General features: G+C 42.3%; 1 protein-coding gene across 1 annotated transcript in view; it reads left to right on the top strand.

Moving 5' to 3' along the window:
* The window catches only part of cpa6 (carboxypeptidase A6), an 82,268-nt gene that overhangs the window by 2,405 nt on the left and 63,865 nt on the right, over positions 1-15,998 (top strand). Inside the window, exon 2 of the mRNA XM_063042008.1 lies at positions 12,345-12,420. Within this exon, the coding sequence (XP_062898078.1) occupies positions 12,345-12,420 (76 nt within the window). The remainder of the gene's footprint in view (positions 1-12,344; positions 12,421-15,998) is intronic.

Genomic DNA, 15,998 nt, shown 5'->3' with positions numbered 1-15,998 from the left:
TTTAGAAGGGATGTCAGATGTAGTTTATTTTTACACAGAGAGTGGTAGTTGCCTGCAATACACGACCAGGTTTGGTGGTAGAGACTGATACAATACATTGCTTTGAAAAAGTATTCAGCACCATCCCCCCCCCCCCACACACAACTATTTTCACTATTTGCTGTCTCATTTTCTAAATTTAAGATGTATTGAAGTAGGATTTTAGCTAATCTGCAAAACATTGTGCATCATGTCAAATCAAAAGAAAATTTCAAAACCTGTCACCAATTTACTAAAACTTAAAAACCAGAATTGTGAAGCTGAAAAAGTATTCATCCCCTTTGTAATTACAATGCCAATTTTCCTCAGCTGCAATTTACGTATTACCAACTCACCCAATTTTTTGACGTAGAAAGTTGGAGGATCACCTGTTTTCAATGAACAAACACTCCCTTTCTCTCTAAGGTCAGAAACAGAATCAGGTTTATTATCACTGGTGTGTGACGTGAAATTTGTTAACTTAGCAGCAGAAGTTCAATGCGATACATAATCTAGCAGAGAGAGAAAGAGAAAGAAATAATAAATAAAATAAAACATAATAAATAAACAAGTAATCATTTACCTGTATTGAATAGATTTTTAAAATGTGCAAAAACAGAAATACTGTATATTAAAAGAAGTGAGGTAGTATCCAAAGTTTCAATGTCCATTTAGGAATCGGATGACAGACGGGAAGAAGCTGTTCCTGAATCACTGAGTGTGTGCCTTCAGGCTTCTGTATCTCCTACCTGATGGTAACAGTGAGAAAAGAACAAGCCCTGGGTGCTGGAGGTCCTTAATAATGGACGCTGCCTTTCTGAGACACCGCTCCCTAAAGATGTCCTGGGTACTTTGTTGGCTAGTGCTCAAGATGGAGCTGACTAGATTTCTAACCTTTTGCAGTTTCTTTCTGTCCTGTGCAGTAGCTCCTCCATACCAGACAGTGATGCAGCCTGTCAGAATGCTCTCCATGGTACATCTATAGAAGTTTTTGAGTGTATTTGTTGACATGCCAAAAAGGTTGAACAAACCAAACCAAAATGGAGATATAAGAGCATTCAAGGCAAGTCAGGGAAATAATAATAGAGAAGCAGAAATCTGGGGAAGAGTACAAGACCATCCCAAAGGCACTGAACATACTTCGGAGCTCAGTGCAGTCCATCATGAAAAAGTGGGGAAAAATATAAAATCACTACAACACTTAGGTTAAGCAGTCCCTCTAAATTTTGTTGCCAGAGAAGAATGGAGCTTGTATGAGAGGCTACTACAACAGCAACGGTCACTCTGAGTGAGCTGCAGAAGTCAGTGTCTACAATTGGAGATAAAGTTCAGGGCTCTGCAATCTCTAAGGTCTCGCACAAAACGAGTATTCATGGAAAAGTAGCAAGGCTGAAGCCCTGGCTAGAAAAACGCATACCCTTGCCAGTAAAGACTTTGAAAATCGTTACACTTGTGATCAGATGTGACTAAAGTGGCAAATACAATATTGAATCGATGAGGATCAGTTATGACAGGGTTTGAATACCTCTTACAAAGTTAAATCAAGTAATATAAGCACCAATAAGTCTTCGTTTCCAGATGAGCTTAATGCCTATTATGCATGCTTTGACTGTCAAAACATGGAGGAACCATCACAAACTTCCACAGCCCCTTATGATCCTGTAATTTCAGCCTCAGAGGCCGACATGCAAACAGCCTTCAAGAGGGTGAACCCACAGAAAGCATCCATCCCAAATGGGCTACCTGATTGATCAGCTGACTGGAGTGTTCACTGAGATCTTTAATCTCTCACTGCCAGTCTGAGGTACAGGTGTCCCCCACTTTTCGAACGTTCGCTTTACGAAACCTCACTGTTACGAAAGACCTACATTAGTACCCTGTTTTCGTTTCAGAAGGTGTTTTCACTGTTACAAAGAAAGGCAGTGCGCGATAAAAAATCAGCGCGCGATAAAAGGCAGCGCGCGGCCCGAGCAGCCGCTCTGCCCCAGATTTGGAACGGCATTGCTTAAATACGTTGCATTGAGCAGCCGTTAGCAAGATGAGTTCTAAGGTGTCGGAAAAGCCTGAAAGAGTAAGGGTGTTACACTTAGCGTAAAAATAGACATAATTAAGCGTTTCGATCGTGGTGAACGAAGCAAGGACAAAGTGAGTTTGGCTTGTGCAAGTTGACGAAGATGATGTTGAAGAGGTTTTGGCATCCCATGACCAAGAACTGATAGATGAAGAGCTGATGCAATTGGAAGAGGAAAGGATAACAATTGAAACCGAATGCAACCGAACACAGAAAGTGAAGCAACTGTGTGAGATTTTTGCTGCAATGATAAAGTACGACTTTAATTTTGAAAGGGTACGTAGGTTTAGGGGATATTTGCAGGATGGTTTGAGTGCTTACAAACAACTGTATGATAGAAAAATGCGCGAGGCTCAGCAGTCAAGCAAGCCTTCCACATCAGCCACAGCGATGACGAACCTCAACCTTCGACATCGAGGCGGGCAGTCATAGGAAAAGATGAGCTGCCTGCCCCGATCGACGATGAGATGACACCCCCGTGTCCCACCACCCCAACACCCAGGCCCCGGACAGATACAGTACCGATTCGCGAAGAACGCAGCGGTAGCCGAGAGGCACACAGCACATCTTTTAAGAAAAAAGCTGAAATAAACATGCTAATTAATTAGGTGCCGCCTAGCACGTAATTGTCGGCTCAGATCAGAGGCGATGCAATCGGCAATGGCCTCTGATCTGCGCCGACATTTACATGCCGGGCAGCACTTAATTAATTAGCATGTTTATTTCAGCTTTTTTCTTAAAGATGTGCTGGGTGCCACACGGCTACTGCTGCATTCTTCGTGGCAATGTATCGGGTCAGTGGCCCGGAAGGTGGGGGGCCACTGCACCACCCAGCCTGCGACGACTCAGTCTAACACACCATCATCAGTGTGCTCGGCGCTGTTTTCCCAATTCCGGTAAGTGATGCTACACTGTACATACATTATTTCTACTTTATATAGGCTGTGTATTTTTACGTGTTATTTGGTAGATTTGGCAGCTTCATAGTTTAAAGGTTACTGGATAGCGCGTTTATGCCAACAGCGCTTGCGTGAGATTTTCTGCCGAGAGCGCTTGCGTGAGATTTTCGCTACGGAGATCTGTGCAGGCAATCGTTATAGAGAAGTATTTCTACTTTATATAGGCTGTGTATTTATCATATCATTCCTGCTTTTACTATATGTTACTGTTATTTTAGGTTTTATGTGTTATTTGGCATGATTTGGTAGGTCATTTCTGGGTCTGCGAACGCTCGCAAAATTTTCCCATATAAATAAATGGTAATTGCTTCTTTGCTTTACGACATTTCGGCTTATGAACCGTTTCATAGGAACGCTCTACCTTCGGATGGCGGGGGAAACCTGTACCTGCCTGCTTCAAGCAAGCTTCAATTATTAAACATAGAAACATAGAAAACATACAACACAATACAGGGCCTTCAGCCCACAAAGCTGTGCTGAACATGTTCCTACCTTAGAACTACCTAGGCTTTACCCATAACTCTCTATTTTTCTAAGCTCCATGTAGCCATCCGGGAGTCTCTTAAAACACCCTATCCTTTCCGCCTCCACCACTGCCGCCGGCAACCCATTCCAGGCACTCAGCACTCTCTGCATAAAAAAAACTTACCCCTGACATCTCCTTTGTACTTACTTCCAAGCACCTTAAAACTGTGCCCTCTCATGTTAGCCATTTCAGCCCTGGGGAAAAGGCTCTGACTATCCACACGATCAATGCCTCTCATTATCTTGTACACCTCTATCAGATCACCTCTCATCCAAGGAGATGGAGGTTGCTCCAAGGAGAAAAGGCCGAGTTTACTCAACCTATTCTCATAAGACATGCTCCCCAATCCAGGCAACATCCTTGTAAATCTCATCTGCACCCTTTCTATGGTTTCCATGTCCTTCCTGTAGTGAGGCGACCAGAATTGTGTCAAAGAAAAATTTGGTAACCAGACTCAATGACTATTGTCCAGTAGTACTTGCATCCAAAGCGATGAAGTGTATTGAGAGATTGCTGATGAAACAGATCACCCTGGGCCATTAGATATGACATGGGTTCAGAGAATCTCCTTAATGCAGCTTACTCCCTGGGGTTCAAACTCATGACTCATAGACTTTTGATTCTCAAATGAATCCACCTTGACATTGAGTATGCTGGAGTTTCTCTGTCCCATACAGCATAGGAACTCCCACCAAAGAGCTGTGCTGTTGTACATTTACCACCCACGGCACTTGAAGGCCTTAGCACTTTAACTCTGGCCATCTTGGCTGTAATTTCTTCCTGCAACGTAAACTGCTCCATCTGTTTTCAAAGTTGCTCTAACTATTCTTCCTGATTTCTCCTGTTGTCCCACCTTGTTGCTTGAATACCTGGACTATACCTCTTCCCACCCTGTTACTTGTAAAAATGCCATCCCCGACTTGCATTTCCTCCATCTCCTCCACACCTGCTCTCAGGATGAAGCTTTTCATTCCAGAACGAAGGCAATGTCATCCTCCTTCAAAGAAAGGGTCTTTTCTTTCCCCACCATCAATGCTGCCCTCGACCGCATCTCTTCCATTTCATGCACGCCTGCCCTCACTCCATCCACCCACCACCCCACTAGGGTTAGGGTTCCTCTTGTCCTCACCTACCACCCCACCAGCCTCCATATCCAGCACATAACTACTACCATCTCCAACAGGATCCCACCACCAAGCACATCTTTCCCTGCCCCCACTTTCTGCTTTCCACAGGGGTCACTCCCTACGCGACTCCTTTGTCCATTTATCCCTCCTTACTGATCTCCGTCCTGGCACTTATCCTCGAAAGCAGAACAACTGCCACACTTGTCCCTACACCTCCTTCCTCACAAACACTCAGTGCTCCAAACAGTCCTTCCAGGTGAGGCGACACTTCACCTGTGAGTCTGTTGGGGTCACCTACTGATTCCGGTACTCCCGGTTTGGCCTCCTGTATATTGGTGAGATGCAACGTAGATTGGGAGACCACTTCAACGAGCACCTATGCTCCATCCACCAGAAAAAGTGGGATCTCCTGGTGGCCACCCATTTAAACTATACTTCCCATTCCAACATGTCAGTCCATGACCTCTTCTACTGCCACAATGAGGCCTCACTCAGGTTGCAGGGGCAACACCTTGTATTCTGTCTGGGTAGCCTCCAACCTGATGGCATGAACATCAATTTCACGAACCCCCCACCACTCCCCATTCCTATTTCCCTCTCTCAGTTTATCTTCTTTCCTGCCCAACACCTCCCTCTGGTGCTCCTCCCCCTTCCCTTACTTCCATGGCCTTCTGTCCTCTTCTAAAAGATTCCCCCTTCTCCCAGTCCTTTATCTCTTTCACCATCAACTTCCCAGTCCTTTACTTCCCCCCACCCCCCCACCTCTCCCGGTTTCACCTATCACCTACTACCTTGTATTTCTTCATCCCCTCCCCCCACCTTCTTAGTCTGACTTCTCATCTTTTCCCTTCAGTCCTGAAGAAGGGTCTCAGTCCAAAACATTGACTATCTACTCTTTTCCATAGATGCTGCTTGGCCTGCTGAGTTCCTTCAGCATTTTGTGTGTTTTCTTTCGATTTCCAGCTTCTGTAGATTTTCTCTTGTTTTCCCTCCTGTTGTTCTTGGTTTCTTCGAAGCTGCTTCACCTTTTCCTCCAGGGTGTACAAATCCCTCGATATCTGTTGTCTCAGCTAAATTAGCCTCCATTTTAATGTGCAACAATGTGATATTAGACGCAAGAGATGTCTTGCTAACACCAGAATGTGCTCCATGCATGTTAGACACACTGCCTTCAGTGCGTACGCCATCCTGAAACTTACCAGTTGTCACAGCTTGTTCTTTGGTTTTGTAAACATTTTCATTTCCCCCAGGAAACTGACCTTCAGCATGGTATGTTTGTTTAATCGCTCCCTCAGCTTTAAAGCTTTCTGCTTCAGGCTGAAATTATTTTGCCTTCCAAATGTGCAAAACAGGCAAAATAATGGCAGTTTCAATTCAGCTTTTCAATACTAGAAGCAATTCAATTATTTCAATTCTTCAGCTTTTCAACAGAACCAAGGCTTGAACACTTCTGGCAAACACCACTACACAGCTTTTCAGTCCGGCCCCTTTGGACACACCTACGTTTGACTACTTCAAAACTGTATTTCAAATCTAAACACACATCGTTAAACAACAAGGAAGGTTGTTATTTGCCACGAGCTGCTCCATGCTGGCACTTCCAATTTCTCAGTCACATCTGAGTGTTGACGTTCATTTGTTATAACTGTCTAAATCCTTGCTGACAAAGTGTAGCGGCAAAATTGATCCAAAAACAAAACAAAATAATTGCCACCAGCCTGCAACCCCAGATGGCGTTGTTATACTTGCATAATCACATCAGTGATTGCTCCAAAGAGCTGAATTCCTTATTTTGATACTTTATTAGCAATTAGCAAAACATACCATTAGGAGTTATTGAGCGTTATCTCAGCGGTCAGAAAGATATAATCTCAGCCGACCTCAAGCTACAAACTGCCGTGAAACAAGCATGAATACGTAACTTACTCCCTTCACTTTTACCACGTCCCCACTCATGTGACTAGTTACCATAATAAGCGTAATAATCGCGCAACACAGAATACATAGCTCCTACATTCACCCATCCCTCTCTCACACACACACACACACACACACACACACACACCACCTTATTCTGGCATCTTCCCCCTTCCTTTGAAGGGTCTTGGCTCTGTTTACTTCTAGCAATTTCAATGGGTTATAAGTTAGTAAACAGAAGCCATTTGCTTCTTTTTCCAGAGTATTCTATGCGAACACATGGAAGTTAAAACTCCACTCTTTAAGAATGGAGGAAGCCAGAAGAAAGAAAATTATAGGCCAGTTAGCCTAACCTCAATGGTTAGGAAAGTATCTATTATTAAGGATGAGGTTTTGGGGTACTTGGAGACTAATGATGAAATAAGTCAAAGTCAGCATGGTTTCTGTAAAGGGAAGTGTATTAGAGTTCTTTGAGCAAGTTACAAGCAGGATGGACAGAGAATCAGTGGATGTCATTTACTTGGATTTTCATAGAAAATCATAGAAAACCTACAGCCCACAATGTTGTGCCAACCATGTAACCTACTCTAGAAGCTGCCTAGAATTTCCCTACTGCATAGCCCTCTATTTTTCTAAGCACCATGTACCTATCTTAGAGTCTCTTAAAAGACCCTATTGTATCTGCCTCTACAACCTTCATTGGTAGTGCATTCCATGTAACCACCACTCTCTGTGTGAAGATCTTACCTCTGACATTCCTCTTGTACCTACATCCAAGCACCTTAAAACTATGCCCCCTCGTGTTAGCTGTTTCATCCCTGGGAAATTAGCCTCTGGCTAGCCACACGATCAATGCCTCTCATTATCTTATACACCACCATCAGGTCACCTCTCATCCTCCGTCACTCCAAGGAGAAAAGGCCAATTTCACTCAGCCTATTCTCATAAGGCATGCTCCCCAATCCAGCAACATGTTTGCACTCTCTCTATAGTATCCACATCCTTCCCGTAATGAGGCGACCAGAACTGAACACAGTACTCCAAGTAACAGGAATTCTGCAGATAAATCTCTTACTAACTTTTCCTTCAGTTAGTCCTGACGAAGGGTCTCGGCCTGAAACGTCGACTGTACCTCTTCCTAGAGATGCTACCTGGCCTGCTACGTTCACCAGCAACTTTGATGTGTGTTACAGTACTCCAAGTGGTGTCTAACTAAGGTTTTGTATAGCTGTTACATTACCTCATGGCTCTTGAACTCAATCCCATGGTTAATGAAGGCCAACATACCATACACCTTCTTAACAGCACTGTGCAGCTTTGAGTGTCCTATGGACATGGATCCCAAGATCTCGCTGATCCTCCACACTGCCAAGAGTCTTACCATTAATACTATTTGTTTTTCAAATTTGACCTACCAAAATGAACCACTTCACATTTATCTGAGTTGTCTATCCACTCACCCCTAACCTTTGAGTCATCAGCAAACTTACTAACCTACCCTTCTACTTCCTCATCCAGGTCATTTATAAAAATCACTAATTTCAGAAGGCATTTGATAAGGTGCCACACATGAGGGTGCTTCACAAGACAAAATCCTATGACATTATAGGAAAGATACTGGCATGGATAGAGGAATGCCTGACAGGCAGGAGGGAGCAAGTGGAAATAAAGGGGGCCTTTTCTGGTTGGCTGCCTGTGACTAGTGGTGTTCCTCAGGGATCTGTATTGGGACCGCTACTTTTCACATTGTTTGTCAATGATTTAGATAATGGATTGTTGGCTTTGTGGCAAGGAGATCACTGGCCGCAAAGAAAAGGCTGGGAATATCAGTATCTGTGGTGCTTCTCTTCCTGGCAAACTTAACGTATTCTGCACAAAATTTGAACAGAAGAGGAGCGTCTCGCTTCCTCCGGATAAACCGAACCTGGTGGCATCGAGATTCATCGTCACTGTGGAGGACATTAGAACGGCCTTCCTGCAGATAAATCCAAGGAAGGCGACGGGCCCAAATAGCGTCCCAGGACGGGTTCTCAAGAGAGTTAGCTGGAGTGCTTACTGACATCTTCAACTGCTCCTTGCTTTAGTCTAAGATCCCCTCGTGTTTTAAGAAGGCAACGATAATCCCAGTGCCGAAGAAGAGCAAGGTGGCATGCCTGAATGACTATCGACCTGTGGCTCTGACATCAATTGCTATGAAGTGCTTCGAGCGATTGGTTATTGCACTCATCAACCACAGCCTACCAGTCAACCTCGACGCTTTGCAATTCGCCTACCGGAGCAACAGGTCAACGGCAGATGCCATCTCTCTGGCCCTACATTCCTCCTTAGAACACCTGGAGAATAAAGATGCATACGTAAGGCTCCTTTTCATTGACTACAGCTCTGCCTTTAATACCATCATTCCAAATAAACTGATTCCTAAGCTCCGGAAACTGGGCCTTAACACTCAGATCTGCAGCTGGATCTTCAACTTCCTCACAGACAGGACCCAGGCTGTAAAAATAGGGGACAAGCTCTCCTCTACAATCACTCTGAGCACCGGTGCCCCACAAAGCTGTGTACTCAGCCCCCTGCTGTACTCACTGTACACCCATGATTGTGTAGCCAAGTTTCCATCAAACTCAATATATAAGTTTGCTGATGATACCACAACTGTAGGCTGTATCTCGGGTAATGATGAGTTTGAGTACAGAGAGGAAATTAAGAACCTGGTGGCATGGTACAAAGACAATATCCTATCCCTCAACGTCAGCAAGAATTGGTTGTTGACTTCAGAAGGAGTAGCGGACCGCACAACCCCATTTACATCGGTGGTGCGTAACTGGAGCAGGTCAAAAGCTTTAAGTTCCTTGGGGTCAATATCACAAATGACCTGACTTGGTCCAACCAAGCAGAGTCCACTGCCAAGAAGATCCACCAGCACCTTTACTTCCTGAGAAAGCTAAAGAAATTTGGCCTGTCCCGTAAAACCCTCACTAATTTTTATAGATGCACTGTAGAAAGTATTCTTCTAGGGTGCATCACAACCTGGTATGGAAGTTGTCCTGTCCAAGACCAGAAGAAGCTGCAGAAGATCGTGAACACAGCCCACATCACACAAACCAATCTTCCGTCCTTGGACTCACCTTACACCGCACGCTGTCGGAGCAGTGCTGCCAGGATAATCAAGGACACAACCCACCCAGCTAACACACTTTTCGTTCCTCTTCCCTCCGGGGACAAGGCTCAGGAGCTTGAAGACTCATACGGCCAGATTTGGGAACAGCTTCTTTCTAACCGTGATAAGACTGCTGAACGGATCCTGACCCAGATCTGGGCCATACCCTCCAAATATCCGGACCTGCCTCTCAGTTTTTTTGCACTACCTTACTTTCCCTTTTCTATTTTCTATTTATGATTTATAATTTAAATTTTTAGTATTTACTATTGATTTGTACTCCTGGGAACACAAAGCGCAGAATCAAATATCGCTGTGACGATTGTACGCTCTAGTATCAATTGTTTGGCGACAATAAAGTAAAGTTTGAAGATGAAATGAAGATAGGTAGAGGGGTAGGTAGTGCTGAGGAAGCAATGTGATTGCAGAAGGACTTGTATAAATTGGAAGAATGGGCAATAAAGTGACGGATGGAATACAGTTTTGGGAAATGTATGGTAATGCATTTTTTGATAAAAAGAACAAAAGTGCAGACAGTTATCTACATAGGGAGAAAATTCAAACATCAGATGTGCAAAGGGACTTAGGAATCCTTGTGCAAGACTCCCAGAAGATTAATTTACAGATTGAGTCTGTGGTAAAGAAGACAAATGCATAGTTGGCATTTATTTCAAGGGGAATAGAATACAAAAACAAGGAAATAATGCTGACGCTTTGTAAGATACTGGTCAGGCCACACTTGGAGTTTTGTCAACCTATTTTGGGCTGTATATCACAGAAAGGATGTGTTGTCATTGGAGAGAGTCCAAAAGAGATTTACAAGGATGATTCTAGAAACGAAGGGGTTAATATATGAGGAGCGTTTGGCAGCTTTGGGCCTGCACTCACTGGAATTTAGAAGAATGCGGGGGGGCGGTGGGAGGGGATCTCATTGAAGCCTACTGAATATTGAAAGGACTAGATAGGGTGGATGTGTAGGGGATGTTTCCTTTGGTGGGGGTGTCAAAAACTAGAAGGCGCAGCCTCACAGTTGAGGGGCAACCCTTTAGAACAGAGATGAGGAATTTTTTTTGGGCACAGAGTGGTGAATCTGTGGAATGCTCTGCCATAAACAGCTGTGGAGGCCAAGGCCGTGAGTATATTTAAAGAAAAAAAAATGATAGTTTCTTGATTGGTCAGGGCATCAAAGAATATGGCAAGAAGGTGGGTATATGGGGTTGACTGGGATCTGGGATCAACCATGATCTAACACCCCAGTATGATTTTTAATGCCACTTTCATGGCTATGTATTCTCCAAATGTGTTTCTATACACCAGCTTCAAAGGAGGGTCTTTAGTACTCCAGCTGCTTCCTCTGCTGTGATAGGGAAATCATTGCCTACCACCTGCAGGGTACAAATCTCATTTTCTATCTTTGTGCATTCTTCAAAGGGTGGTCTGACAAGACTTTTTTTTTATTTTGGATACTCTGTGCTTAGAATCACTATTGTAGCTTGGCCTATTTTTTGATCCTGTTGTGGGAATATCAGTCCAAAAATTACCCATAGCAATTGTTTTTGTCCGAACAAGAGCAAGTTCCTATTGTGTCCAGGTTACCTCATGTACTTCATGATAGCTCCACTCTTCTCTTAGACTGGCTGCCGCTCACTTTCTACCTTTCTTAATTTGTGATTTATTTCATTAACAGATTTTCAATTTTCTATCTGCTGTGATGGGATTTAAACTCATGTTTCTGGTTCATAGCCAGAGCAAGTCACAAAGCATTCTGATGAGGGAGTGTATCACATGTTCAAAATTATTGAATACCACTGCTTCCTGTACTGTGATGCATAAATCATTGCTTACCACCTGCAGAGTACAAATCTTGTTTTCTACCTTTGTGCATTCTTCAAAGGGTGGTCTCACAAGACTGCTTTTTTTATTTTGGATACTCTGTGCTTAGTATCACTGTTGTAGCTTGGCACATTTTTGATTTTATTGTTGCAAGAACATCAGTCAAAAAAGTACCAGTAGCAATTTTAGATCAGTTACTTATGTGAATAGTTTTCTCAACAAGAGTAGGTTTATTCCTAAAAGGAAAATGAGAATTCAACACGCGTCTCATATTCCCTGAAACAATTTTACAAATCTGACTTGGAGAAAACTACAACTTCAAAGGAAATCAGGTGATTTGTGATTTTTTTTCAGAAATGGAACCTATTTCATTTATCAAATGTTCAAATAGCTAATGATGCAACAAATATGAAACTGCTGACCCAATATCCATAAATTGCAACTGTTCTTTTTTGGACTGCCATTCAAATTTGATATTCAGGAGGTAAATGTAACTCCAGAAACTGGTCTGTGTTAGAATGCTTACTGAATCCCTTTTACTTCACTTAAGTTGGCTGATTTGAAACCTCAGTGGTATAATGCTATCATTTCCACTAGAATTTACTATAGATATATTGATAATAAAAAAGTCTAATTCAAAATATTTGTTCAAACAATAAAAGAATTATTGTTAAATTTGGTCACACTGCATATTTAAAGGAAAATATACTACAAAGATCAACCTTTTCTTATCTAGAGATCAAGTAATTCGTTTAGTTCCAAAAGCTGGACAGGAAGTGGAAGCACTGAAGACCATCAGTGAACAGATCAAAGTAGGTCACTTTTTTATATTGTATTTGATAAAGAAAAATATAAACTTTCAATATTGATATTGTATTTCTAATATTGTATAATGAGCCAAAGGTCAAATCTGATCATTAATCTCAAGTACATGAATAGATTCTAAATAGCTATTAGTTATGTATGTTTCTGCAAATATTTCAACATCAATATGAGTGAACATTAGAGACTTCCATTATAAATATGAATATATGTTTATAAGAGGCATAACATTTAAAGAGATGGAATTTTTGTTCCAACTATGAAAGGATGTACTTGAATTCCATCTTCCTTGTGTTTTCATTTACAGGCAACATACCTTTTAAAAAAAAAACATTTTTTGGTAAGATTCACTAGAATGATATGTACAGTGGCAAAATCTGTTAAGGGAGAAATTCAATTTTTAAACAAAATTATTAAATATTTTACAGATAATGCGATGAAAATTGGGAGAAATACAATTAAGCAGATGTAAATGCTCTTAAAAAGAAAGTCCAATGGAACTTTAAAATTAGGGAATTAGATGCCACATATTTGAAAACTACTTCTTTCATGTCTTTGAAGTAGTTAAGCTATATCTGTGGACAAATATACCATTCTTGAATACACTGACGTCCATTTTTGTCATTCAATTTTGCTGCTTTCTATCTATTAGTGACCTTGCATTTTACCCTTTCCTCACCTGTTTCTTCTCTCTTCTCTCTCTATTGCATTCTAACAGTTGCGTCCTTATTTTGATGGAAGGTCGTCAACTTGAAATATTATCAGTTTCTTTTTATACTTGTATTGACTGAATTTCTGGCATTTTCTATGCATATTCATTATTGTGATTTTGTGTTTGTGTTTATGCTGCTTGAACAAGAGGCCACACAACACAGCAAGTCACACATTCTGATGAAAGATAAGTAGTTAATTCATAAGGACTTCATTCTCTCTAGGTTGTATTTATAGTCATCAAACCTGTTGAGTGTATTTTGTTGATCCCAATTCACTTACATATATTTGGTGAAAGTATTTAAAAAAGGAATGATGTCTCCAAATATTGAACTATAAATGGGCAAAATCTTAGCTTATAATTTGCCTTTGGACAAATTGGTGGTTAGAGTTTTTAATCTAATCGCATCTTGAAAATAACATTGTACCAACTCTAAATTGTGGTTATTGCTTCAGATTTAATTTACTCAAATAGCCAGGAACTTTTCGTGATATAGACAATCCTATATCCAGTCAACAACGAGAGAACACACAACCTAATTTGGAGTCACAGGAAAATACAGGGCAGGTACAGGTACTTTAGCCCGACAAGTGCATGCCAACTACGGTCATCTGCTTTCAATCATCCATGACTCGTAATGAGTGAAGTCTTGTCTGTCAGAAGGGAATTCTTACCACACACACACACACATTCTGGAGTAACTCGGTAAGTCAGGCAGTATCTATGAAGGGGAATAAATAGTCAACATTTCTGGCCATGGCCCTTTATCAGGATTGGAAAGGAAGGGTGCAGAAATCAGAACGTTACAGAGTACATGCTTGCAGGTAATGGGTGAGACCAGGTGAGGGAGAAGGTAGGTGTATCTCCCTGTGGCTATCTACTTCAACATCACATTGTCATTCTGACATGTCTGCCCATGACCATCTCTACCAGCACAATGAAGTCATTCTCAAGCTGGAGGAACAACACCTCGTAGTCTGTTTGGGAAGCCTCTAGCCTGATGGCATAAATATTAATTTCTCCAACTTCCATTAATTATTCTCCCCCCCCTCTCTTTTTTCTATTCCCCACTGTTTCACTCCTTCTCTTCTCCTCACCAACCCTTCACCTCCCTCTGGTTTCCCTCTTCTTCCTCTTTCTTCCATGGTCCACTGCCCTTTCTGATTAGATTCCTCCTTCAGCTCTTTGCCGATTTTTTTCCCCCTATCTTACTTCATACCCTCTCTTCCATCCATCCACCCATCCACCCTCCCTCTCACCTGTCACTCAACAGCTTGTACTCCTTCCCCTCCACCCTACCTTCTTACGCTGGCTTCTGTCCCCTTCATTTCCAGTCCTGATGAAGGCTGTTGGCATGAAACGTTGACTGTTTATTCCCTTCAATGGATGCTGCTTGACTTGCTGAGTTCCTCCGGCATTTTGTGTGTTGCTCAACATTACCAGCATCTGCAGAACCTTTTGTGTTTAAAATTCTTATTACAGGTTGTCTGAATATATTAGAAGCATAGCTGACAGTGAAACCCAGGGATACAGAACCTGATATGCATTAAAATTATTAAGTTGCACATCATCACCAGATGCAGAAGAATGCTGACATGAGGACTTTCCGATAGTGTATTACATCAGAATTTGTCAGAATTGTTATTGTATTAACTCCAGATTCATTACAATTTTGCACAATGGTTGGATTTACTCTTCCCCTAAATGGAGAAATGTAATCTTTTCTCAGTTATTGAAACAGGTTGACCATGGATGGTTTGTGCAGAGGAATCATGTCAGCAATTCAATTGCACTATGCAGCCAGGAAAGGTTTCCCATTTTGACGTAGTTTCATCCCAGTTGAAATCTTCAGTTAAAATAAATATTTTAATCACTGAATTATTTTTCAAGAAATGTCATTGCATATCCAAAAAGTGAGCAGTTTTGGGCCCCTCTTCTATGAAAGGTTGTGCTGACATTGCAGAGGGTTCAAAGGAGGTTCACAAAAATGATTCCAGAATTGTAAGGCTTATCATATGAGGAGTGTTTGAGCGCTCTGGGCCTGTGCTCACTAGAATTCAGAAAAATGAGGCGTGACCTCATTGAAACCTATCGAACGTTTAAAGGCCTCCATAGATTTTAGAATTTATTTTTATTTCTTACATCCATCTCACAACACGAGGGAGTAAAAATCTTTATGTCGCATCTCTGTTGCAATGTACAATCAATAAGGAATGGAAATGTGGAGGTATGCACAAAAAGTGCTGGTGGAACACAGCAGGCCAGGCAGCATCTATAGGAAGAGGTACAGTCGACGTTTCGGGCCGGGACCCTTCATCAGGACTAACTGAAAGAAGAGCTAGTAAGAGATTTGAGAGAGGGAGGGGGAGATCTGAAATGATAGGAGAAGACAGGAGGGGAGGGGTGGATCTAGGAGCTGAAAAGTTGATTGGCAAGAGGGATACCAGGCTGGAGAAGGGGGAGGATCATGGGACGGGAAGCCTGGGGAGAAGGAGAAGCGGGGAGGGGAGCCCGGATGGTGGAGAGCAGGCAAGGAGTTATAGTGAGAGGGACAGAGGGAGAAAAAAAGAGAGAGAGAAAAAAAGGGGGGGAAATATATTTTTAAAAATATATTAAATAAATAAGGGATAGGGTATGAAGGGGAGGAGGGGCATTAATGGAAGTTAGGGAAGTCAATATTCATGCCATCAGGTTGGAGGCTACCCAGACGGAATATAAGGTGTTGTTCCTCCAACCTGAGTGAGGCTTCATCTTGACAGTAGAGGAGGCCCTGCAACCCCATCTCCCTCACATTCCATCACCTGCTCCTCGGCCCTCGGAGGCTCCATCTTCCTCTCACCCCAACCCTCCCCTCTC

The sequence above is a fragment of the Mobula hypostoma genome, chromosome 1 (assembly GCF_963921235.1).
Source record: "Mobula hypostoma chromosome 1, sMobHyp1.1, whole genome shotgun sequence".
In the NCBI taxonomy this organism is placed as follows: Eukaryota; Metazoa; Chordata; class Chondrichthyes; order Myliobatiformes; family Myliobatidae; genus Mobula; species Mobula hypostoma.
Note: the sequence above shows the minus strand (reverse complement) of the source record. Positions and strands in the feature narration are given on the sequence as shown.